General features: G+C 28.6%; 1 protein-coding gene across 9 annotated transcripts in view; it reads left to right on the forward strand.

Moving 5' to 3' along the window:
* LOC127278266 (disks large 1 tumor suppressor protein) overlaps positions 1-26,361 on the forward strand; it is a 157,198-nt gene that overhangs the window by 123,077 nt on the left and 7,760 nt on the right. For all 9 annotated transcript variants that reach the window (XM_051299884.1, XM_051299886.1, XM_051299887.1 and 6 more), the window contains one exon: positions 25,439-25,652. In XM_051299884.1, the coding sequence (XP_051155841.1) occupies positions 25,439-25,652 (214 nt within the window). The remainder of the gene's footprint in view (positions 1-25,438; positions 25,653-26,361) is intronic.

The raw sequence follows: 26,361 nt of genomic DNA on the forward strand, positions 1-26,361 counted from the left end.
GAAAAGAAAAAAATTTTTCGTGTTTATATTCATTAGTGAGCGGTGTTTTTTAGACAACCTTAAATCACACGAGACAAATTATTACATCAATGAACCAAGAGTGAAAAAAGAAAAGGGATTTTATTCGACAAGACAAGATAAATAATTTCAATCTCTATATCAATTGTGGTTAGTAGGGCCTCTCATACAAACCAAGATTTAATTCAGTACTGAATAAAACTTGAATTATGCCATATGAACCTCATTAAAATTATTATTCACTAGTATTATTTCATTATTTATTTTTTTCATTACTTTATTATGAAACTTTATTATAAATAAAAAATAGACTTAATTAAATAATTAATAAATTTAAAATAATTTAAATAATAAAAAAATAAAATAAATTTAGTAGGCATATAATAAATATAAAAATAATTGCATTGTTTCGGATATTTTTTTATTTTTTAAATGCTTAAACAATTAAAAATAATACACACCTTTTATTTTTCACTGTATTTATATATCTATACGTTTGAAATATAAAATCTGCATTTTACTTCCTTTAACAATTTCTGATTCATGCAAATTCTTAATGTATATATAATTATGACAATCTTCGTGGATGATAAAGAAAAAAAATAACCTCGTTACGCATCAACCGTGGTACTTAAAACATTTGTGTGCAAATTGTTTATATAATAGGAAAATAGTTATTGTTTATATTAAAAGTTTCCCGTGAACTTCAATATAACAATGAAGTACATAAAATTTTTTGAAATAATAAATTTTGCTTCCCACTCTGCAATTTTATTTAATGTCTTTTTGTATAATAGACATTTTACCATGAAATTGAAAATTGTATATAGAGATTTCAATTGTTTTTACTCTCATTCAGAAAATTCAAGTTTATGAAAAATATTTGAAATTTCATTTCAAGGTTCTCCGTTAGGTTGATTCTATTGCATAATATTTTGCACATAATTAAATTCACGTTGAGTTATTTTTAAATCTCAATCCTTTCCCAACTATTTTTCATATATTAATAACATTGGTTCACTCATGATCTCATTTATATTTTTTTGTATTTGTATTAGTTTAGAAATGCAAACATAAATTTTGATCTCGAAACAACCTCCTCTCTACTACGTAGTAAAGAGAAACAATAATTAAATTATAATTAAAATGTTTCTTATATATTTATATAATATATAATATATATGTGATCTGGCAAAAAATGTGTATACATTTTTTAAAAACTTATTTTTTTTGTATTTGAGAAAAAAAATATTTCAAAAGACGGTACTTTTCTCAGTAACTGTTGAGTACACTATACAAATATTATATGACCCTATTACATTTTTATATTGTCATAGTTTTTATCACCAGGTGTTTTTTAACATCACGTAAAAAATCACGTTAAAGTTCAATCACATGTTTCGAATTTGTATAAAATTTCTTTGGAAAATTAATAGAATTCAATAGAAATGATAAATTATATTTATGTATTAATCCAAAAGGGTTAAAACTATAAAATAATTTGAAAAATCTTCAAATGACAAGTGTCACTTTTTAAGAGAAATGTATGGAATTATATCGAATATCGTGTTATATACCTTTGGGCGATATCTCATTTAATACGTGAGACTCGAGAGTCTCGAGAGAAAGCCTTTTTGTGCATAGGTTATGGGAGTCGCGAAGCTGGCATCTGCTACGTGTGCGAATACAGTTTCCATATATATATATATATATATATATATATATATATATATACACCTGAACACGTAAAATCTTAAGATATCGTTATCGGATTCAAGTGTCGATAGTGTAGTAAACTAGGCTTCAAAACGTCCAGATATTTTTCTTTACTCTTGGCTAAAAATTGGCCTCCAATTTTCAAATATTTTAGACTTTGTAGGAAATCTATATTCTCCATTCTGATCGAAGAGAGACAATATTTTCTCTCCTAAAATTCCACATTTTCATATTTCAAATTTTAAAACAGTTTCTCTATACTGTTTTATTCCTTTTTCTCTGAAGTCACATTTATCAAGTGTTAACGTTAAAAAATGTGAAAAAATTTCTTCTTATACGTTAGAGATATTTTAAAAGTATTTACTATATTATCTAATACTATTTATAGAAAGGAGATATAAATTTCCTTTTTTTAAATTGGTAAATTTATCATTTCGGTAAAACTTTCTTTTTACTGAATTTTTTAATCTCATCCTATTCTAATAATTAAAAAATAATTGTCCAGTTTAATTGAGTCAATTTAATGCAGAAAAGCTCATTCTCTTGTAAGAAAATGTTTCTTTAATTTAATTCTGTCATTTAACTCACAAAAGTTGGCGAGAGTTTTTTTTTTTTTTTTTTTTTTTTTAAAAACTTTTTTTGTGTCGGATGTCTTTAACGACAGACGCTTAGGAACTAAATCGAGTGTCGTTTATCGAACTCGTTTTGTTCATATGGATAAACGATAAGTTGAAACATTTCCCTTTGCATGTATATATATAAAATTGTATAAATGCAGTGTGCAAATTCAAATCATTAAATTGAAATGACATTTTGCTCCTGGGATTCCTTATCTTTATATATATATATGTGTGTTATTATAACGGGAGTTTCATTTCTCGACGATATTATTCATTCACGTGCCCCGTGTGTCGTGTGCTTTTATATTTCATTGGAAATTTGTAGGAATTTTTTTTAGTTCTTTTTGCAAAGAAAAATAAAAAAAATGGTCGATATCAATTTTCAGTCGTTGAAATTTACGAGGGATGTAGTTTCTGCCAAGAGAAATGTTACAGGAGCTTATATGTTTTTTATCAGACAACGCTAATGTAATATCTTTTGATTGTAAAATATAAAAACAGTTTTGGAAGAAATTGTATATAAGTACCTAATTACAATAAAGATGGTAATTAGTTTTTAGGGGAATATTCAAAATTATTTGTATTATTTTTCTTTGTAGGATTTGTGATTGTGACTAAAAAAAAATCGAGTTTTATTTGAAATACACATTTTTTATATATATTTATTCAAATCGACGCATCGGTTTAGTGAAGGGAAATTTTTTTCATCGGCTTTCGACAATAACATATATCTGAACGAATAAATCCATCTTTGACAAATTTCCGTTTCACGGATCAATAATTTTTCGACGAATTGCTTTTCTGCATATTTGTAAAATATTATTTACACATTTTACTTTTCTAAAGCTTTTATATCTATCGGTGCAAAAGCAGCTGATTGGCTATTACATATAGTACATTTAACAGTTTGCTTGATCGAACAAAACCCAAGAAATCGTGTGGAATTTATTATTCTTTCTAGGATAAATATCAGTTTTAGAAAATATTTTTATGATATGCTTTTTCTTGGTTCTTTTTTTTTTTTGATTATGATTAATAAAATGAAAATAATTTTGCGACAAAGAGGAAAATAAAGAGATTAATGAACCTCTTTGTTATGATATGGAGAAGTTAATTATTTCCGGGAATGTATAATATGAGGGTGTCGAATTTCCCTCGGAGTCTGCAGTAGTTGCTAATGTTAGATGCCTTCGCAATGTCTCGGATGTACACATAATGGAAACAGTGGTAGATACCTGTTCTGCTATTGATAGCACGAGGCACTCGGGATTATAAGGACTAACGTAATTTGAGATATTCTCTCTCTTGTCTTCAATATATAAGCATTGTTATTTTCCATCAAGGGATTCATATTTCTCGACTTAGGGCCAATCACAACTCGTCAAATTTATTTTTACACATATTCGAAATCCTTTTTTCTTCGCATAAAGTAGATGTTTGAAATTGTTGATGGTATAGGCATTTTCGCTGAGATTGGAATTTTCCCTTTTATATATACCAAATCCGTCAAATATTTGCCATTATTTTACTGTATTGGTATGCTAACCATCACGACGTTGATGTATTACTGAAATAACATGAGATAACAGAAACATCCTTAAAGGGTCATAATTTGTTCAGTTTGATGATCACTAAGTAATGAAATTCGTCCCGACCATAATTAATCCGCATATAAATACCATTCTGCTGGGATATGAAATTCTGATGTGGCTTCTGCTGTGACGAGATAGAGTCAAGGTGTTTAACCTTATGTTCTAATAGAGTATTTTCAAGTGGCTATATTTCTAATTCTCGAATAATTTCTCGACGCAAATTAGTTATATATATATGTATTCTTGACGAAAGTGTATAAAAAATAAGATGATTCTTTTACCTTCGTTCTTCTTTTTGCATTTATAATTTAAGAGAGACGCACTTCTTTTGTTGCCAAAAATTAAAGTTGTCAATAAGAATTTTTTGATCATTTTTGAAGCATATAAATATATGATAGCCATGCGCCAAAAGTGGTTGATATAACTGGTTGGACACTATTGAAACTAACGATGCATGTTCGGCATTAACGAGAACTCTCGATCCATTTTATGGACCGTCAGTAACAAGAGAGGAGCTACAAACTTTGTGCATACCGTTTACGAGAAGCATCGTTAACAATAATAGCACCTTTGCTTCTGCTGCTGCCGCAGCTTTCAAAGATTCGGTTCCTCAGATACCATTCTTGTTAACGAGATTTTCAATTTTGCAAGCGTTTCATATAGTCATTTTCATCTTTTTCACCCATTCATATTGTAAACTTGTTGAAACAGATATATTTTGTAAAATTGGTACTTCTAAAGCATCGAAATGCTTCTTTATAGCATCTTTCGAAGAACGCATTTAAGAATGAAAATTTTTTTGTACAGCTTACAAATTTGTATATACACTTGTGTTTATTGCACTTGTCTTATATAGTTGACTTTCTGTCAATTATCGCGACACAATTTCCATATATATATATAGTATATAATTTGAGACGCGCACGTTGAGGGTGATTTGTTTGCAAGTTCTATATATCGATAATCGATTGTCAGACAAAGAGGATGATATGTTCTAGTTTCGCCAGAGTTCCGTGATATATACGGATGAAGAAAGTGGTCTTTGTATAATAGTTCCTGTTATCATAAAAATATGCCGTTGACAGTCTTCCAGAAAGGACGCCAATAAATGTTCATCTTGCAAAGTCTTCCAACTTTGAGTTGAACTATCGACATCTTTTGATTTACATTCTCGCGCCATATTTTCGCAAAAATCTCCTCCCTTTGCCACATAGACAAGAAGTTTATAATAGTAATTAGGAAAGTTCTCCAGAAAAGCCAATTTTCGTCAATTAACATGCAATTTTTTTTCTTGTTTTCATCAAAGACAAAAAAAACTTGTTGTTAAACATTCAGAATTTGTTTAGAAAACAAAATTCATTTATTTTTTCTTCCTCTTGTTAGGCTTGAAAGAGAATTTTTTTTGTTTTCATTTTGAAATGAAACATTTTTCATCCTTCATGCATTTGCAATATCATTGGAATCGAGTATGCTGCTTTTGTATAAAGTTTACTTTGTACCAACTGAGGTATTCTTGTTGTTGTCGAAGGAGAAATACTTCGATAAATGCCATTGCGGTGAACAGAAGCAAGTAAAGCAAAGGCAAACCTTCCCCGTGTATATACATATATAAAAGAGGGTAGCTTCAAGCAAAGCAAACAACATGAAGCATCGTGAATAGAAATCCCCAAGTGAATCTGACTGCTTTCGCCAGTCATGCAAATATTCGGTCGACTAGGTCGCTGAAGTCGTTGGCGGTGGCAGAGGAAAACGCGAAAGTCGTAACCTCGTCAGCCGGTGTTGGCAGTTTGCATTTAGATTTCACAATAAAACCATAGCTACACACGGGAATAATGTAAATGCTTAAACGAAAACAGCAAATTTCAATTTTTTCTAGCAAAACATGTATACCCTAACCCACAATCAAAATTATATCGATATAGAAAATATTTGAATTTGAAAAATACTACTACTACATGAATAGAATAGAAGAAATAAAACAAAAGTTTTCACTAATGAAGAGAGCAGACGTGATTTTTTTCGAGATATTTTCTCCAGTGAGAATTGCTCTTAAAAAGTCACAAGTAGCGATAGAAGAGGGTCGCATTTTTCCAATTACGATCTCTATTGTTATCAGCCATTAATTAGTGTTTTTGACATTTTGTGTTATATTTTCGCTGAAATCATCACTAATTACTTTTTTAAACAGGTATTAATTATCAAATTATTTATTGTAATTATTTTAGTGAAAAGCTGTCTTTCATCGTCTGGTGTGATGTTCGATTCGTGTTAATTTAATTTGATCAGTAAGGGACTTTTGATTGAAAAAAATTTAAAGAATTTTAAAGTGACGGGCTATATAATTGGTTAAACTTTAAAGGAAGACCGTAAGCGATATTCACTCTTTTTTTCTTGTCTCTGGTTTAATACTTGGATTACTTTGGTCATTTATCTCAGGAGATGTGCTTGCGCTACTTATTTTCCTGACGCTTCATCCCCTATTGCGTCTCTCATTTTATGCCCAAAGCTTGAGTCACTTATACATTTCATCCCTCCTTTCTGACTCACTCTTTACACTCTTCGTTCGATACCCCTGAATCTTCTACTACAAGACGCTGAAGCTCTCTCTGTAATTAGTTACTTCGTTACCGGATCATTTCTGCCTCGCCTGGGAAATTAATCCAAAATCGTTCGGAACTAGAGGGTAGAAGAAGATGAAAAAAAAGAAACAATTTCAAACTTAAACTCTCGAGTAGTTCACGAGTGTAATTTTAATCCCGCTGATGAATTTCCTTGTTATAGTTATTTGTTAATATCTGGGGATTTGTATATACAATTTTATGAAATTTAACTTTCGGTAAAACTATTTAAATTCCTTAAGATAAAAAAATCATTTTCTTTTTAAATATTTACGTTTACGATTTAAAAATGTAGTCGAAAATTTAATGAAACGATAAATAAAATGTAAGATTGAAAATTGTGAAATTTTCTCATACATTTTGAAATGACAGTTTCTATTAATTTCAAAGCTTGCATCTTAATTCTCAAGGCGAAGGGTGTATGCGCTGGGAAGAAATTTAATTATTACGAGGTGACGCGGATGACAAAGTGCCAACTGTCAACGGCGTGGAAAAACGCCAGGCATTTCTCTCTTATATATATATATACCCATACATATATGAGTCAATGACGTGCCTGATGTCACTGTCCTTTTAGTCTTAGACTATGACGAACTATTTTCACGTTAAATGTAATAATAATAATAATAATAATAAAATTCGAACTTGGAAAATTTTTTATAATGTCTAAAAATTCTAAAATATTTTTAAATTACATATTATTTTTAATTTTATTCTTCATATTATCAAAACAACTGTTGAATATTATATTATCGTCAATTTCTTTTATGAATTCTAACGAAAAATTTTCTGTTTCAGGTGAGTTCATATTCTCAAGTTTCTATTATACAAAAGGCTGTGGTGAGTGATACAAAAATTATTAAGTTAATTATAATTTACGAAATTAATTTTAACTTTTTAAATAATGAAAAATATTTTCAAATGGGTTTTGAAAGAAAAGAAAATATATTTCAACACATTTCTTTTAAAACTCAAACGGAACAAGTATATATAATTGAGAGAAAAAGCAGAAAAATACACTTAATTTTGTGCAGCCAAGTTATTTTCTCTGTGTGCAAAGCACTCAAAGTCTTTGATGAGATCTGTTTTAATTTGGAAGTTCGCGAAGAGAAGACGATGAGAATCTTTGGAATTTTCTAGGCAAAGCCGCCCGCAAGCACAACGTGTTCTTATAGTATATAGTGGGAATTTATATTCGATCGAAGGCAAACTTTCAAGAAGAGGGAACTTTGCTTTTTGTTTGTTTTAAAGTGAACATCTTGCTGGTTTCTCCCTCTCTCTCTTTATCTCTCTAAAGGATTTGTGGTCATAAAGACACGAGTTCACGGGAACACATGATTGTGTCTCCTTTTGTTTAATATAAAAAATCCATATCAAAGACAAGCGGCTTTACAGCTATAATGTCATATTAAAATAGAGAGAGAGGGAGAGAGAAAAGTTTTTTTCGGACTAAAATTTAGTTGCATTTTTAATAAAAACTAAATAAATTTTAATGAAAAATAATAAAAGTAATTTTTGTAAACAAAATCAGATATGATTTAATGAAATGGTTAATAAAATATTTTCATTATATTTGCATTTCTGTAAATTAGAAATAATTATTCTTTTCTCTCTCTCTCTCGCTGAAACTTCGATGACAGTATTCTTCGTGAAGTAGCTCTCATAATTCAATTCAAAGATAGTTGTTTGGATAAACCGGTGTATCAAGTCTTGTGGTTATCATGCGACATATCTAATGACAGTTTGCTTCCTTCTTGTAATTAGTTACAAGAGGTATTAGCGTCTATCTAATAAGTCGTTTCACGTCCTCATCCAATCCTCCTTCACTTAGAGAACTCTTGTATGGATCAAAGGTAGATTTTCGCGATTTAAAGGAAAAATTCTTTCTTTTTTTTCAAAATTCCAGACAAAAATAAAGCAAAAATGAAGATTTTTTAATTAGATAGATAATAAAAAAAAACTAATAAATAAAAATCGATACTGAATGACAAAAAATTTAAATTGTAGAACAGAAAATTAGACTTTTTCTTTTATTTTGCTTTGACAAGAATCTTGTATTATGGAATTACTATGATAGATTATACATTGTGATAGTTTTCCAAGATGGTATATTAGAAGCAATTAAACTCACGGGCAGGGGCGGTGCCGGAGTACTTATACTGACCTTACGGTATATACCCTTAACCGTTAAACATGAAGGAATAAGGTCACAGCGTATCTTTATCAAACTCCTACACATTATTCTCAATTAGCTTTTAATCGCATCGCAAAAATAAATGATAAACCGTCTGGCTTTTAATGTCAAAAAAAAAATTACTTATATTGAACCACACGCACAACTCTTTTCATTCCTTTCAAATTGCAACTCATTCAAGTTGTCGTTATTAATCGTTAGTTTGCATTTTAAAAGGAATTCATTTTATATGTATATTGATAATATTCCTGCAATTACAATATTTTACTGCTACTTTCAAGTTTCATTTTATATTTTTTTTAGATATTTTTTTTAACAATTTTGAAAGAAAAGAGCATGCAATTTTTTTTAATGAAAAAGAAGAGGTACTTTTTAAAGCAATATATAGAAGTAAACTCTCCCATATTGTGTGCGTAATATTCCAATAAAGTAGTAGTTGAGTATACCTGTAAAAATCTCCAGCAAACGACATGGATTTCCGGTATTCCACTTGACCCTTTTTTGGGGGGGTAGAGGAAAGAAATGATATTGCGTTCAATGTTAACGCAAGTTTAACTGCAACAAGCTGACTCGATATGAAAGATGAATGACGTAAAAGTTTTTTGAGAGAATCGATATGGTTTTTCTCAAGTAGTTTCCGCTTGAGCAAAGATTTAATGAACATTGGTGGAAAGAGTATGAGAACAAGATTCTATAAAAGAGATTGGGGTTAATATTCCTATACCTGAAAAGAGAAAAAAATATGATTTCATGCTTCTCCTTTGTTGAGAAATTTGTAATTTTATTTACAATATTTTCGATTCTGGAAATTATGCGGAGAAATCTTAAATTTTATTTTTTTTTCGATAATATTCTCTCTTATTGAGATTAATTTTTCCCCGAGACAAAAATAATTCATTTATAAAAGATTATAATAGATTAATAATGAGAAAAATGATGTACGAATTATGTGTTTGATCTGAAGATTCAAGTGACAAATTAATGGACAAAAGAAAGTAATTGGTTGAAGAATAGCTTTTGAAATGCGATAGTTATTCTAGGACAAGAAAATATAAAAGGATTATTATTTTATATAAAATATTATATACTCCTCTATCTTATCTTTTCTCTTTTGACCCTTTCCTTTATCTCTTTAATGATTAACATTCTGTCGAATTTATCAAAAGATTTCAAAGGGAATAATAAGGGAAATATAATTTTTTTCTTTCTTTTCGACTAATTTGAGAATTCAAAAATTAGAATAAATTTTTAATTATTGAAAAATAATATGAAAAAGTTTGATATCTGTATTTAACATTTTAATCTATAAACTTTCCTTTCTTTTTTTAGATATTTTTTTTTCTCTTCGTGAATTGTTATTGCGCATATTTTCAATATATACACTTCATTTTTTTAGTGTGTGCTTTTAATTTTCCACTGTCGATATTCATAACTGGTTTTTTTAAAGTTCCATTTAACAGTATGTTTTAATCAAAATCATTTTTACGGAATATATATTTTCAACAAAAATTAATTTCGTTGCTATACGATATTTTAAATCGATGAAGGGTTTAGCAAGCCCAACCTTAAACATGACTCATGAAACTAATAAAAAAAATAATTTACTCGTTTACAAAATGGAAAGTTGACTATCCTGATATTAAATGAATTTGAAAATTAAACAAACAAACTATTTTATTCTCATTATATAATTTTAAAAAGATTTAATTTAATTTATATTTACATTAAAAAAGATTAAAACCAATAATCAAAAATTATAATACATTTCAAATCCATCATTCTGCTTTTCTCACACAATTATTTGAGTTTATTGTTGAATTTAACTTCCCACATCGGATATGATTTCTAGTTTCTGTTTGCGCCCGGGACCTAACTTGTATTTACACAAAAGTTTCGCAAATTTTCAGTGTGTATATATTCATATTTCCATTTCTCAAACAAAAACGACAATATATAACTATTAATGAAGAATTATAAAAATTGTTAAAATATGTAATCTTCAACTTTTTGTTTAAAAAAAGAAATGAGCCTCAATTTAAAAAATAGTTGTAAAAGTAATAAATAAAATGTATATAATTAAAAGTGTAGACGAAGAGAATAGAAAAATGTTAATAACTTTCATAATTCATTTTGGAGTGTAAATTCTTAGAAAAAAATGAAAAACGCAATTATGCAAAGAGAGGGATAGAGTGAAAAGCAGTAGTATAGTGAAGAGAGAAATCTAAAGTGGTGAACAGGAAATGCAAGTGGCACCGTGAAAATCGTTAATCTTCCACGAGACTTGCTTAAGTTTCTCGGGACTTGCACCACGGGCAGGAATGAAATCGGTTGACGACTGTAGTATGTCCGTGCCCCCCTCTCTCTCTTGAGAGTAGGAATTTAATTATTAGTTGACGGCTTGGTCCACGTGCACTCATCACTTGCCTCATGCATATGCACTCAGTAATCAGCATTTTAGCATATATTTGCCAAAGTGTAGCTTCACGATGCAATGGCCTTCTTTTCTCGTCCAAAAGTCGACGTTAATTTTCACTTCCACGTGTCGCTTATACAAAAATATAACATAAAAAATTAATAAATAAAAAGAATAATTTCTTCTTTTTGTACCTTGGTCTTGTTATTTTTTTTTTTTTTGCTTTTTTTGACGATGGCGCTTGAGTTTGTCAGTTAGGGTCGAAGAACGAAAAGAAAACGATAGACATTTGAAAAGCGGTTTTACGACTTCGCAAAAGGGACCTTCGAATATTACAATGTCTGGCATTCGTTGCACACGTCTGCCAAGGCAACAACACAGTGTGACCGTGGCCTCGTGTTTTGTCTTACACTTTTGCATTCTTTACCTTTTAATTTACAATTTACAATAATCGACATTCTTCAGAAGTCAATTTTTTTTCTAAATTAAATTTAATTATCCGCGTTTGCTGTAACAGCGAATTTTTATAGGAAATATTCAATAATAATTAAATAGTAGAATAACTAAATAATGAAATTGATAATAAATATATTACGAGCAAAAATATTTATTTCAATTATACAATGGTTATAAATCAAGAAGCTGTATGTGTTACGTTTTGCATAACGTGAGTTTTATAACTATGAATGGTGTATATATATAATAATCTTCAACGCGTAGAAAACTTATTTTCTTATTTCTGTCCCTCGTTTTATGTAAATTTACATACTTATACTCTATCTACATATTATATGAATGCACCTACTTAGTAACATTAAGTAATGCCTATACTTAACACCTTTATTACAAGGTTGAAAAACCGCAGTTGCATTAATGTTTTTCCGCAAATTATATCTCTCTCCTCCTTGTCGGAAAATTTTTTTCCTGTGATAATTTGATCACAATTCTATAAGAAAAAAAGGTAAAAAAGTTTTTTTCTCGACAAAAATAACTTGATATGCTAAACACGATCTTAACTGTCGTATAAATATAACGGATCTCCCTCCCACTTTTTTTATCTCTCTTTGCTAAAAACAGTTCTTTGAAAAAAATTGCTCATCCAGGGTAGTTTCATGTCCATTTCACACGCAGCAAACAATTTAAAAAAATAAAAATAAAAAAATACTCATGAAAAGAGAAAACATTCCTTTTATGCTCATCTGGACCTATTAAATTTCTGAACATATTCAAAAATAGGTTTTTTTTACAACTGTTTTCGAAACAAATTCACATTTAAGATATAAAACTTTTTTTCATAATTATGTTTTAAAATTTTAGAATTTTTCCTTCTTTTTGCACGCAATTCAAAATTACTGTGAATTTGTTTCTTGAAAATTTTGTTCAAAATATAGGTACATATATTGCGCGGAATGAGGTTTAGGTTAAATGGAATGCAATAATGTAAATACGTAGGATGCTAATATGATTACGGGGAATGTATATTTATGCAAAAGGTGAGGGCGCTGTTGAGGGGAATTGTAGATTGATGAAAAATAACAAGGGAAGGGCAAAAATAAAAAAAAGAATGTACAATAGCTATATATATAACAGTGAACGAATCCCTAAGTTCGAGGGGTGATACAACCCTAAGGGTTCACCCGTCAGTCGACTTTCTGTTCGCTGAAATAAGTTCGTTTTAGTTTGTTCGAGGTTTTGTCGCGCGCACAATTCACTCTTTTTTTTATTTTCAATTCTTGCAAATTAATCCAATAACCAACAAGTTTTAATTTTCAAATTTTCTTTTAAACCATTTATGATATTGTTGAAAAAGAAAGGAATATAGAAAAAATATATATATGGATATTAATACTGATTGTGCTTTGTGAAACTTGTGAGATCGCTTGTGAATTGAAATATATTCTACGGGTTGGGAGAAATCGATTTCTCAAAAAGTCTTATCAACAAATGGAATAACAAGTGTTAAAACAATATATCAGAGTTTTAATGGAGCAAGATAAAATAATATTGACACCACACTTTCTTCTAGTGGATGAAATTTGTAGGACATATAAACTAATTGATAAATTTTCTCTCTTTCATTATACATTTTGATATTAATGCAGGACTTTAAATTATATGAGCAATTAAATATTTATTACTCATTATAGTTAATTTGATATTTCATTATCGATGAAAATTTTAACTAATTTTGAATTAGTACCTACCTATGGCTAATGAAAGCAAACAGAAATTCGTTTTGATTATAGTGCGCAAAATAGAATTATAGTTTTACATTTATTATTAGGAGAAAATTATGCTATTCAATTAATTGTTTTTTGTCCAAAAAAAATAAAAAGTAAGTGAAAAAAAATGTATTTTATTCAAATAATCGACTATTATGAATAAATATGTTTGTGTAAAATAATTATTGAATCAATTAAAAGGTACTTGTTTTAAATACCGAAATTATTGATTCGAATATAGTTTATATGATTGGAATAAAAAGTATAAGGTCGTTTTAAATTCTCTATAGACGTTAATTTTGAATTATTCCATTGACTAGAGTTTACTGTTTTTTTCTTCTTTTTTTGGTGGTATCGTGCATATCTTAAAGCAGAAGTTATAATCAGATTCCAAGGAAAATGGTTGCTTAGATTATCTTAGATGCTTATAGGCGATTTAACTGCAGCACAATGCACATTCTCATGTCAAGCTACAAACACAACAATATTTGCCATATATACTTTCACAATTCACATATACAGGATATATCTCATCCCGCACAGACATATTCTCTCAACGGATCGAAATCACGTCCTTCTTGTCCAGATCCTAAGGAGGAAATTACAGATCATGACCTTTTCTCACTTCATTCCCCCCTTTTTTCAGGCCATATCCTTGAACAGAACTTTTCAGTGTAAAAAATCCTAGTCACTTATTTTCAAATTACTCTTTTTTATTTATTCTATCATCTTTAATCTATATATAATCATTTGTTATTACGGACTTTTAATTATACATTATTATTTCAATCTTATTAATATTTACTGCTTTTTCAATTATTTTGTTATATTCGATTACCTATATTACTTATTTTACAGTATTTCTTGTTGCTTTTAATTATATTTTTGTTATTACTTGTTTCGCATTTAATCCGCTATTAATTTTAATAGATGATTTATTTTTGAATTTAAATGACGTTAATAATATATAACTGGATTGTAAATAAATAATTAGAAATATTATTTAGAAAAAAGGCAAATGGCCATTGCTAGAGGAAAATAAATGATTTGACAGATTAAATGTGTCGATTTATATATGATTAAAAATAAGATGATTTAGGATTGCACCTTGAGTTCAATTTGCCAATGGGTGGATCATTACTTATTATAGGGGCGTCAATCGGTGACAGTTCAGAGTCATGGGTGCCGGTTCGCCTCGAAGGTAGAAAGTACCTATATAGCTTCACCGAGAGAGAGAAGTCTTTCAAGGAAGATTGCTATTGACAGTCTCACAACAGTTGACTCATGCTTTAATGTCAATTCTGTGTGTATTTTTTTCGATCACGAAAGAAAAAATAATTTTCTCATGAATAAGTAAATGGTTCACTTATTTTGTATTCTTATCCAAGAAATTCTTACGTAAAGTGCATCTCATTCTTGTGATCGACAAATACTGTATAACGTAACATATCTTATGTATACATCTACCAGAAATTGACAGAGCTCACTACTGGTACCAGTACTACACTAGTAGCCAATTTTCCATAGATTTATTTATTTTTATTACGAAACGTTATAAAAATATTTGTCTTCTATTAGTAACATTTTTATGTTATCTTTGTGTCAGTACTCGTTGAATTAATATTATTAGATTACTAATAAATTAGAGACTGGATTTTGTTGTGGGTTTTCCTGCTCTAAGTTGATTTGCCATGTTAGTGTTTGTCTGTAGGCGAAAGAAACATACCAACAGTATTAGCCATACATAAAAAAGGGACAATGCAATATACAGATATACCAAAATAGGGTTAGAAATTCTTGATTCCAATTAATAAATATTTCTTATTATCATTTTATGATAAATTGTTCTCCGCTTTATTTCACTTCATTATAATAATGAAAGATAAATGAAAAAAATGTATTTCCAAAAACAAGCAGTTTTATCAAAAAATATGACAGATATATTTATACCTATTATCTATGGGTGGAGGGTTTTTGCTTAAAACTGATGACGCATATATTCCTGACTCCATGGGAAGGCCACGAGTTTAGAGACCCTCTTACTTCTTGGTGGAAACGAACGTCTGTCATTCGAGGAACGACTTACGTGTCGCGTGGACGTTCCTTATTTTCATTTCCCTTAATTATTATATATAAATCCTGTCATTGTGAACAGACTATTTCATTTCTAATTAAAATCTCAAATTATATGTTAAAATCTCAACTGAAAATAATTTCATTTTTATTGAGTAAATATTTATTTCATTTGCAAAAAAATCTAATTTCCTTCTAGTAATTAGTGAAATATCTATTTTTAAAAAAATTCGAAAATAAGTGAACAATATTGTGAAAGTATATGTATATGGAAAAATGAATTTTTATTTGTGTTGTTTATTGTAAATTGGCAATCGGTGATTGTTATCCAGGTAAATTCATATATTGAGTCAATTTTCATTGGCGAATTCGCGAATTTTACAATGTTGTTGTGAATTGCTTTAGTTTTTCAATTTGTTCACTAAATTCATTAGTGAGCTCTCTGCTTTCGAATCTCGCGCATACCGAAAGTGCAACTGTTGTTGATTGAATTGTGAATATCTGTTTGGTGAATATATGTTCTCTCTCTTTCTCTCTCTCTCTCTCTCTACGTGAAAATGGCAAGGGAAATTATTTCTTGTTTAAACCCTTTGACGAAATCTCTTTGAAATTTAAATAAACTTTTTATTCCTCTGAGACTGAATTACCAATTCGCCTTTAATTACAATTTTTTTCAAGATTTATTTTCGTAACAAAAAGGCATGATTTCAATCAGTATAAAAGCAAAATATCAGTTTTGAAATTACACAAACACTATAAAATTAAGTGTATGTATTTCTAGAACCTCGCGGTCTTGCATTATAATAGTACATACCATGGATTTTTGCATAACCTTACAATAATTTAGACTTTTGTATGTATTTCAAAAATTTTCTACTCCCATACGATTTTAATTTTAAAAATCATGTATAGACTTTTTATAAATATTTTTTCAACTAGAAATATGTATTTATTTATTTGCATAAATAAATTAAAAAATAAAATTACAAAATTATATAACAAATAAATTTGTATCGAAATTATTTTTTAAAAAATTGTAATTACAAAGGAGAATAAATAATTTATCGAAATTTTTATTTTATTATAATTTTTTTCAGTTTTTATTATACACTAGGTTGTAAATCTATTTATTTTCTGTAATATTTTTCCTTTTTATATAATTTTTCAATATTCTGCGTGATATAATATTTTTATTTTCAGTAATAAATAACAATGAGAAATTTAAAAAATTACGTAACACAATGGATTGAGAAAGAATCGCTGTATAAATAGAAATTAAATTTTTTTGCTAAATTATAAATTGAAAATGGAGTCGTTCTTTTTTTTGCTATTGTTTTCCTTTATTTAGTGAAATAAGTGACAATACTTTCCACGAATTTCATTCACGAATTCGTAATATTGTTTCACTTGAAGTCGTAAAGTCAATGACATGGTTTTACGCGTCAAACTATTCTTACTTTATGGTTCAGCGGTTATGATAGTGGTGTAGACAATTTTGTACCCCTCAAAAGTTTTCTGTTAAATATCTTTTCTATTGTCGTAAACACGCCCAGAGAAATTTAATTATCAGGAAGCAAATACAAAAAAACAACTTTATTTCATTCTTTTTATAATTTGACAAAACTCATTATTATAGATAGAAAAAAAACCGTCACAGTTTATTGAATGGTGCACGAAATAATTGATTTTTTTCAATTGAAGTTGATATTTTTTTAAAATGAACTTATTTTCATTAAAATTTAATTTGCTTTTCATTCATTTTTATTTATAATTAATATCTTTATATATAATTTATATTTTCTAATGGAATTAGAATTTATAAAAATTAACTTTTCAGTTAATAATTGTGATTTTAGTATTAATATTTTTGAAAAAACCCGCGCATATGTCACGTGATAGTTTTACGGGTTTTACCAGTCTTACCAACTTACCTTCCAATGCGTGATGCTTTGAACATAACCTCTAATACTGTTTAGCTGTCAAAGTCTTCGCGTATATCGCATTTATGGCATTTATAAACTTATATATTCTTTACAAATTTAAAGGGTTTATACTAATTTTATAATTATATTATTAGTAGTTTTGTATTGTATCGGGTAGTGTAAAAATTTCACTTTTATTGTTATTTTAAACTAGAAAACACAATTTTTCCGGTGAAGTGAAAAAATTGGAGTTTGTAAACAAGTGTAAGATTTTTATTTATATTATTAAAAATCATTCGTTTTTTATTCATATTAAATAAATTTTTGAACATTTATATTTTTTTTTATCAATTCTACACTAATTAGTAAAAAAAATGTCAGTAACTATAATTATTTTAGTTTTGCAGATTTTGTAGGTTAGGTTTGTTTTTTTCTAAAAGTTTTGTTATACAGTTTTTATTTATTTTATATAAACATTTAATTCTATACAGGAATTTTAATAATATCTAATATCTTTCTAATATTTATCAATTTTTAAACAAAAATTTGATAATTTTTTTTTTTTTTTTTTGACTAAATTAAGAATAAGAGAGAGAGAGAGAGAGTAAAAATTTTCAAATTATAGAAGGTGTAAAGTGTAGTGAATACTGAAATGTTTGACGGAGTATAAAGTGGATAAATTAGACCCTAGACGAAGGCGTAACTGTTTGAGGTGTCGACCCCATATAAACAGTCAGGATACGTGGTTAAATATGCTGGAGGGCTAAATATAGCATTGGCAGTCGAACCAGTTCAAGAAAGAAGCATATAGTATATACAGAAAGAGGAAGCAGAAAAGAGGAAAAGGAATGCAGAAAACCGAGTGAGAGAAAGAGAGAGAGAAAAATAAAAGGGAGTGAAATAATATCAGCGCAGTGTCTCGATATGTATAAGACGGAAATAAGCCCAACTCTTTCTTTTTGAAGAAAGCAATCATGCATCTTGTCTGAGGATATGAATAAAAGACCCTATTCCCTTTTTCTTGTCAAGTGATTAGAAATATAAACGGAAGTCACGCGATGACTCGAAATAGACAACAGATTTTTCCTGTACGTCCTTTTGCCACTTTAGGACGACGACTCTTACGGGATAAGCTCTTTAAAAGGTAAGAAAAAAAATGGTCTCTTGAAAAATAATTTCGAATTTTTATTTAAATTACTTTTCAAATATCATACACTCGTTAGTCAATTGAATTTCCAAACGACGATATCTGGAATTTTAAATACAAAATTCTGTCGAAAATGGTTATAGCCAAGATCAAAAATCGAATAGTTTGACTTGAATTATCGATCTCTTTTTTTTAATCGTTCTTACTTTAAAAAAAAAATTGATTCGAAATCTTTTTTTATAAATATTCATGTTTTTATAGCAAAAAAAATGGACTCCTCCACACGTGTTCGATTCGTGTAGACATGCTTTCACCAGGTGTAGAAATAAATGACATTCCCATTGTTACGAATAGTACATTGAAATAGTACGATGATTAATATCGCGGATTAAAGAAAAATGTTAAGAAAGTTCGACGAATCTATAAGATTATATTTCAATATATAAATTAATTATCGCCGTTAATTCTAAAAAAAATCATCAGTAGATGATTTAAATAATATGATGATAATAATAATAGATAACAGTTTTAAAAAAGAAAAAATGGAATATATAGTTAATAAACGATGAAATATTAGAAGGGAAAAAAAGTGATTTCTTTCTTTGCTTTGACCATGTACAAGTATTGGGAATAGATTTGTAATTACAAGCCTTATAAATACTTGCACTGGTCGATTTGTTCAATAAGGTCAGTGACATTACTTAAGAACCTCATTCCAAGAAACGACAACTTTTTTTTACGCAATTATTGGTCAACTATCACGATCTACTAATTCTTAATCAATCTCCGATTGATTCATCGCAGTTGTCTTTTCTGTTTACCCCAAAATTGACAATTTCTTCTAATTACTAACTTTAATAACTCAAGTTTATTTTTAAAAACCAGAATTTCTAATGCCTTAAGGTCAATGGAAGGGGGGTGGATGAGAAATAAGAATTGTAAGCGCAGGCAGAGGAAAACTGGAAATTTATGCGCAGATACTTCTTAGCACAAGTAAACACCGAAAGTATATAGTAACCTTGGGGGAAAACGATCTCAAACTCCGTTACCCTCTGTACATTTCGTTTGCCAAAAACTTGAAAGCCTTATTCTCGCTCTTTTCCTCTCTCGTGGTTTTCTTGTAATCCTATTAAAGTCGAAAAACTTTGTTTGGTATACCGTTCCAACCTCTCAGACTTTTAAATCTCGCATTCGCTCTCCTCGCATCTTAAACAAAAGTAAATAAATAAAACTAAAAAAAAATAACATTTAATCAAGTATTTAAATGAAAATTTTAATTATTGTTATATTTATTTAGAATATGTTTTATAATCTTCTTTTTATATGAAAAAAAGTCAATCAATTTATGCGCTTTTTATTATTCTGGAGGGTTCGTGTATTTAAAGAAAAATAAAAAAGAAGGGAGATATATATAAAGCTCTCAGCGGAAGTCGCTAGGTGTTTTTTTAAATTAAGACTTTATGGTATATAACTATAGTGTCTGGTGATGATTTGCAAAAGTATAAAATAAATATTTTTTTGTTTTTAATTTTGTTGATTTCAAATAAATTTAATAAAATTAAATTAACAATTGTTAATTTAATTTAAATTTATAAAGAAATCTTATATTTGATACTCTGGTGTTATTTTTACTAATTACTGAGCGTTTATTCATTTAGTGTTAATTAGCATTAAGCCCCTATTTTTGTCGAAATGAATAAAATTGCGAAATAATATTGTTTTTCTTAATGAGGATTCTCTTCAAACATTACTAGCGAAACAGATTGCGTCGGTAATTAAAGACTATTCTTTTTTTTTTGGTGAGAAAAGCCTTTTTGTTAAAAGAAAGTAGAAGAGATCAAAGCTCAACTAGAGTATCTTCTCGAGCCGTATAAGGGGGAAAAAAATATATATAGGTGTATATAATCATGTAGCTTGTCTAGCTTTTTTTTACTGCCAGTGACCTCCATCTTCGAGGACCTATAGAAACACTGGAAATAGTGCCAAGTATCTTCAAACAATGCGATGTGCTAAAAAAATCATATTGTAGTATGAAAATCATTTTTTGTTCCAAATTTGTTCGATACATTGCATTTTTTTGTACATATTTATAATCGAGTAATATTAAAATCAATCAATGAATGGTAACGATAATAATTTTCAAACATCTGGTTCCTTATTGAAGCAGGAACCGTATCAAGGCGGTTAACTGAAAACGTGTTTTGTAAACTGTGTAAATACTTTTGCGGTTTTCTGTTACAATGCACGGCGTTTTGCAATTAAATTTGCATTTTGCGGGGACACGTCTTCAAATATAAATTCACAATTATTCAAGTTTATCTACATTTTTAATTAGTGTATTTTATGCCGAGAAAAATTCGTATCAATATTCTTTAATTTAAAAATTTTTATATTTCAAAAACATTCAAAAACTGTTCTCCAATGAATATTGTAGTATAAAATTAGAATTTATTGTTGATATTTTTAAATTATTTTTTATTGAATAAACAAAAAGTCAATAGAATTTTTTTGTTTGCTTTGATGTAAAAAAAGGAAATTGCGAGTTTTTTTTTTAATTAAAGGCACACATTTTTTCTGCAAGACATTAATTAAGAGCCAGTGAGTTTTATATATCGGATGAAATTACGTGAATGAGTCAAACTCTCACGGTCGTTACTCGAAAAGGGTAGACCATCCGGATATCTGAGTCTCGCTCGTTTTGCATTCGCTATAGTACAGAAGCAGTAGTCTTTTCCTGCCTCTTCCATCAGCCAACCACTGGCTAATCTCATACCCACCTCATACCCGTTAAAACCGCACACACTTTTCTCTCTCACACGGGAGGTAACTCTAACCCTTTAAGGGAAACATTGCCCTCTTCACTTCTCAATTGTGCTTCGTATTTTCTCAAATAATTCAACTGAAATTTATTCCCGGCTTATATAATTGTTTATTTAATAATTCAATTTATAGTGAACTAGAAAAAAAGTAGTCTGTAATTAGCTATTTTTTTGTATAGAATAAAATGATTCTAATTTAATTTAATATTAATTAAGAAAATAAGGTAGATAAATCTATAAATAGTTTAACTGATAAAAGAAAACTTTTGGACGTGATATAAAACTAAACCTTCAAAGAAAGTGACATTTTGTTAAACTTTGCTTATCTACATTCATTAGGAAGAAAGGTTAGACAGACCTATATATATATATATATGTTCACTTGGCTATTGTTTGCGAGACTGAATTGCGTTGACAAAGGCGGCGCCCATAAAATAAATCTATCAAAAGATAGATGTTATATCAAATATCGTGATATTGGATCCTTAATTCCATATTCACCGACCTTTATTTGACTTTTTCCGATAATGACTTAATAGAATACATACATAATAAGTCTCAATTTTTAAAGGATTAAATTATTTATAATTTTTATTTTTTATTATTTAATTCTTTCATCTCTTTTTTGCTATTTGCAATAAACATTTATTGGTAAAGAAAGTACTCATAAAACAAATACATATCAAGGGAGAAGGAATCAAATAACAAGATATTAGATCCTGAGATTCATGGTCATGGTTTTCTTATATGTAATCCGATGAAAAAGTAAAGAAATATCAATATTTGCAACAGAACAAATAAAATTTGTTACGTAATATTAATAATAATAAAATTAATATAAATACAATTATTAATAATAATAATAATAATAATAATAATAAAACAACTGTCAAGTTAAAAATTTGGAACTAACATTTTTTAAATAAAAAATAACTCCAGTGAACATAAAAAAATTCACTGGGATAATTTTAATTTTATTTGCTGTGACAGCGAAAAAAAACTTTTCGATCGTTTGTAGGTATTTGATAACGTTTTAAGCTGGTGGTAGAATATTTAACCACTAAAGTGTAATTATTTTTTTCCACGTGTGTAATATAGATAAGAGGCGCTTCAAATCTAGTTGAAATTAAAGTGAAATGAAAATTTTAATGAAATGAAAATTGAGCGCTAATTAATTAAATGTTGTTTAAATATAAAATTTCCGAGTAACAACTATAATATTCAAACATTATAATTGACGTAATTTTTATTTAAAGAAATTTTCATTAAATACAATTTTTATTTCAACTGATTTTTTTAATTTTTAATGAATAAAATTTCTACATTTATCCATTTTGTTCAAATTTATAAACTTAGATCAAATTGACGGAATTTCCATTTGATTGAATTATGGAAAAAATTAATTTTTGGGAATATGTATTCACGTGTGTGATAAAAATTGTTAGGTCAGACAAATTAATGGAGCTTTTGTTTAATTTATATATAGTCAAAGAAAGAATTATCAGTGGGTAAATAATTGTTTTTTACATTAGAAAAAAAAGTGGTGGCGGGAAAATTTCGACAATAACAGGGTGGCCAACATTCGAGTCAGCTTATTTCTATCGATCTGATGATGGCCCAGTGTAGTCGGAGAGCGCATGGCGACGCGCGGCCGCCACCACCGAGTCTTTTATCCATATCGCTACGCCCCCGACGTCATCGTAGCTATGGTCTTAGAAACCCTTTTATCGCATCGACGTGCTTAAAGCGAGTTGTATATTTTTCTTCAGTATACATCTCGCCATTCTGTTTAAACCGACAAAAAAAATTAGTTCGTCAAAAAAATATTGTTAAGTGTATAAAATTTGGAATTTTTTTTTTTTATTTTTATTATTATTATAAATGTAAAAAATGATCATATGTAAAAGTATTTTTAATGTGCTTTAAAAAAAGAAAAATAGTGGTATATTTTTGTGTGTCCCTAATAACACAGAAAGTTCAAAAATTTAAATTTCCGGACTACCAACTGCCAATAATTTAATAGTTTTACAGTTGGACAACTGTGTTTTTAAAACTACGTCACAAAAATAAAACAGGTGTGTTCACGATTTTGCATACAAATATATATTTTTGCTCACGCAAGTGTTTTGCGCATCCGTAAATAATATGCGTTTTAAGTTAATTTTTTTTCAACTACAATCTTGATTTTTCTCCACAGATTACGTTGTTTTCCCTACTTGAAATTCGACTCTACTAAATTTTTACTGTAATTATTTATTTTGTTAGGAAAAAAGTTTATTTTATTCTAAAATATTTATTTTTATATGAAATTAATATTCATTTAGAGTAAAAGATAAAAAAAATCTTTATTTCATGCATTTTATAATATTGTGCGATTAAAATTGAAAATTCATGGATAAATTTCTTTAACAATTTAATTTATTAATACATAAAAGTTTAGATTTGTAAAAAAATAAGTTATTTTGAAATGATCAATACTCATTTTATAAGCTATTTGTTCACGCCACTTGTTGATAGTTTCATAGTTTAGTTGTACTAAACTTCGACCACAATATTTTATTGTCCCCTTTTTTTGGTCATTCATACTTACAGAAGGAAAAAAAACTCAAATATATACTTTCTCTTCCGAGTTGATTGTGAAAAAAGAAGTTTCTAATTCTGTTACAATATTGTGTCTAATTTTTTTTATTATTATTAATTTATTAGTTGATAATAGACTAAAATTACTGTAATTAATTTATAATTCAATACTTAATTGAATGAATTTTTTTCCCCCAGTGACAGTTGTATATTCCTACGATGCGAGAAAAAATTAATCAATAAAACACTAATGAAATTACTTTAATTAAGAGGCAATATTAAAAAAAACTATATGACCTGCAATTTTAATTAGTCATAAACTCGTCCCAGAAATAATATTGAAATATGTATGTATTTTATACAACTTGATATATTATACTTGTCAGAGAATAATAATTCTGATTCTGGCGCGATACTTATTATATAGTATATATAAAATTTTCAAAATAGATTCATTCATAAAATTGTTATTTATAGGCGAGTGTAAGAGGAAGAAGGAAGGAAAAGACAGGTGGGGAGCCTGTTGAATGATGAGTATTACGTGAAGGGAGGAGGAGGAATGAGTTCAAGAGGTGGAAGTACTGGTCACGGACATTGAGTAGTCAATTAAGCGTGGAATCGAGTCCCCCAGTTTGTTATCTATATAAATATATTGCATAAACGAAATGAGAGAAACTATTTTGCCGCTGGTGCATCACTTGAACCTGTTTGTGTCTGCAAACAAATCAATGTGTTATGATTGATACACGTCAATTTTTTTTCCTTTAAACAAGGATTTCATTTTAATATTGAATGTGATAGAAAACAATTTTTTTTATAGAAAAATGATTTATTTATTTATTTTATGATTTAAAAAAGAGGATAATTCTTTCAAAAAATTTTGTTTTTCTTAAAAAATTAGAGGAGAATTTTTGAATTGCAAAATTGTAAATTTAATGGATCGAATTTGAAAAGTAAAATAATTTTTTTGGGAAACAAATTAAAATTTGTTGGAAAGAATTGTTGACTCATTGAGGTCTTCTGTTAAAGAGAGATGAGGAATGAGGGCGTCTGTAGAGTGGTCTAAAATAGGGTGAATGGTGTATATGATGAAAATAGGGGTTGCCAGGAGAAGCCCACAGGGTTGTCACTTGCACGAATTCATGAGGCTTTAATACACAGATCTGAGTCAAGGGTCCTCAAGACTTGTGCCCATGAGAGGACTCTACGAATAGTTCAAATTTCAATGAAAGCCTTAATTAACATGCTAATTTTATCTCTCCCGCCCCTCCCCTCTTCGCGTACTCTTCCCACAAAAGCCCCTTTTACATTTATAGAGAAAGTGACTGATAACAGATCTCAACTATTGTTCTTGTCTTATCTAAATGATTTATCTTCTCACACTACATCAAAATGTTACCTCTAAAAATCACTTATTTAATCACAGCCAGAACAATTTTTTTAATTATTATTTTTGTTACTTTTTTTGAAAGTGAAAATTAAATTTTGTTTTTAATTGTTTCAGAGAGGTGAGGACTGTTGCACTAAACAAGGGCACGTCAGGATTGGGATTCAATATTGTTGGTGGAGAAGATGGAGAAGGTATTTTCATATCCTTTATCCTAGCCGGCGGTCCAGCGGATCTTAGTGGTGAGCTTCGACGGGGTGACCAAATTCTTAGCGTCAATGGCGTCAACCTCAGGACCGCCACCCATGAGGAGGCTGCGGCCGCCCTCAAGGTAAAGTCAGAAAATCTAATTAACATACCCTTTCAGTCGATCAAGCCACTATCGCTCAATTATTCCTTTGTAACGCTCCAAAAGTGTTAATCGCGAATTATTATTTTTAAAAAAGTTTTTTTTTTACTATAAATAAAAACACGATATTTTTTTCAGTATCAAATTTTTTTATTATATTTGCTGAAATTTTTACTGTAATCAGTCTTCTTTTGTGTTAAAGAATATTATCTCACTGAATGAGGCTATTAAAAATATTTCTCAAGGGTCTTTTTATAAATTCAGGCCAATCGATTCACTAAAAAAACGTCCTACGTTCGCTAAACAAAGCGAAAGCGTATCTGGAACATGGCATACACAATCAGTGGAGTTTCCAAAAAAAAGAAAAAATAGAAACGTTCATTAAACAAAAATAAAAAATTAACTCATTTTTAAACTAATTTTAGATCTCTTATAAATAATCATTTATAAATAACTTACTTTTATATTGATATTTTATTAATTTCAAAAACGAAAACAATCGTTTTCACAGTGATTTTGTGAGTTATATTAAAAATTCTATATGGTTTAAATTAATTAATCTGTTGCTTTAATTGATTAATAAAACATTAATTTAATATATATTAATGAATGTGAAATGATTTTAATTATAAATCGTAAAAAAACAGCCATAAATGGATCAAGATAAAACCTTGCTGCAACAAGTAGGTAT

The sequence above is a fragment of the Leptopilina boulardi genome, unplaced genomic scaffold (genome assembly GCF_019393585.1).
Source record: "Leptopilina boulardi isolate dan_hultmark-lab unplaced genomic scaffold, ZJU_Lbou_2.1 LbouV2_202, whole genome shotgun sequence".
Classification (NCBI taxonomy): Eukaryota; Metazoa; Arthropoda; class Insecta; order Hymenoptera; family Figitidae; genus Leptopilina; species Leptopilina boulardi.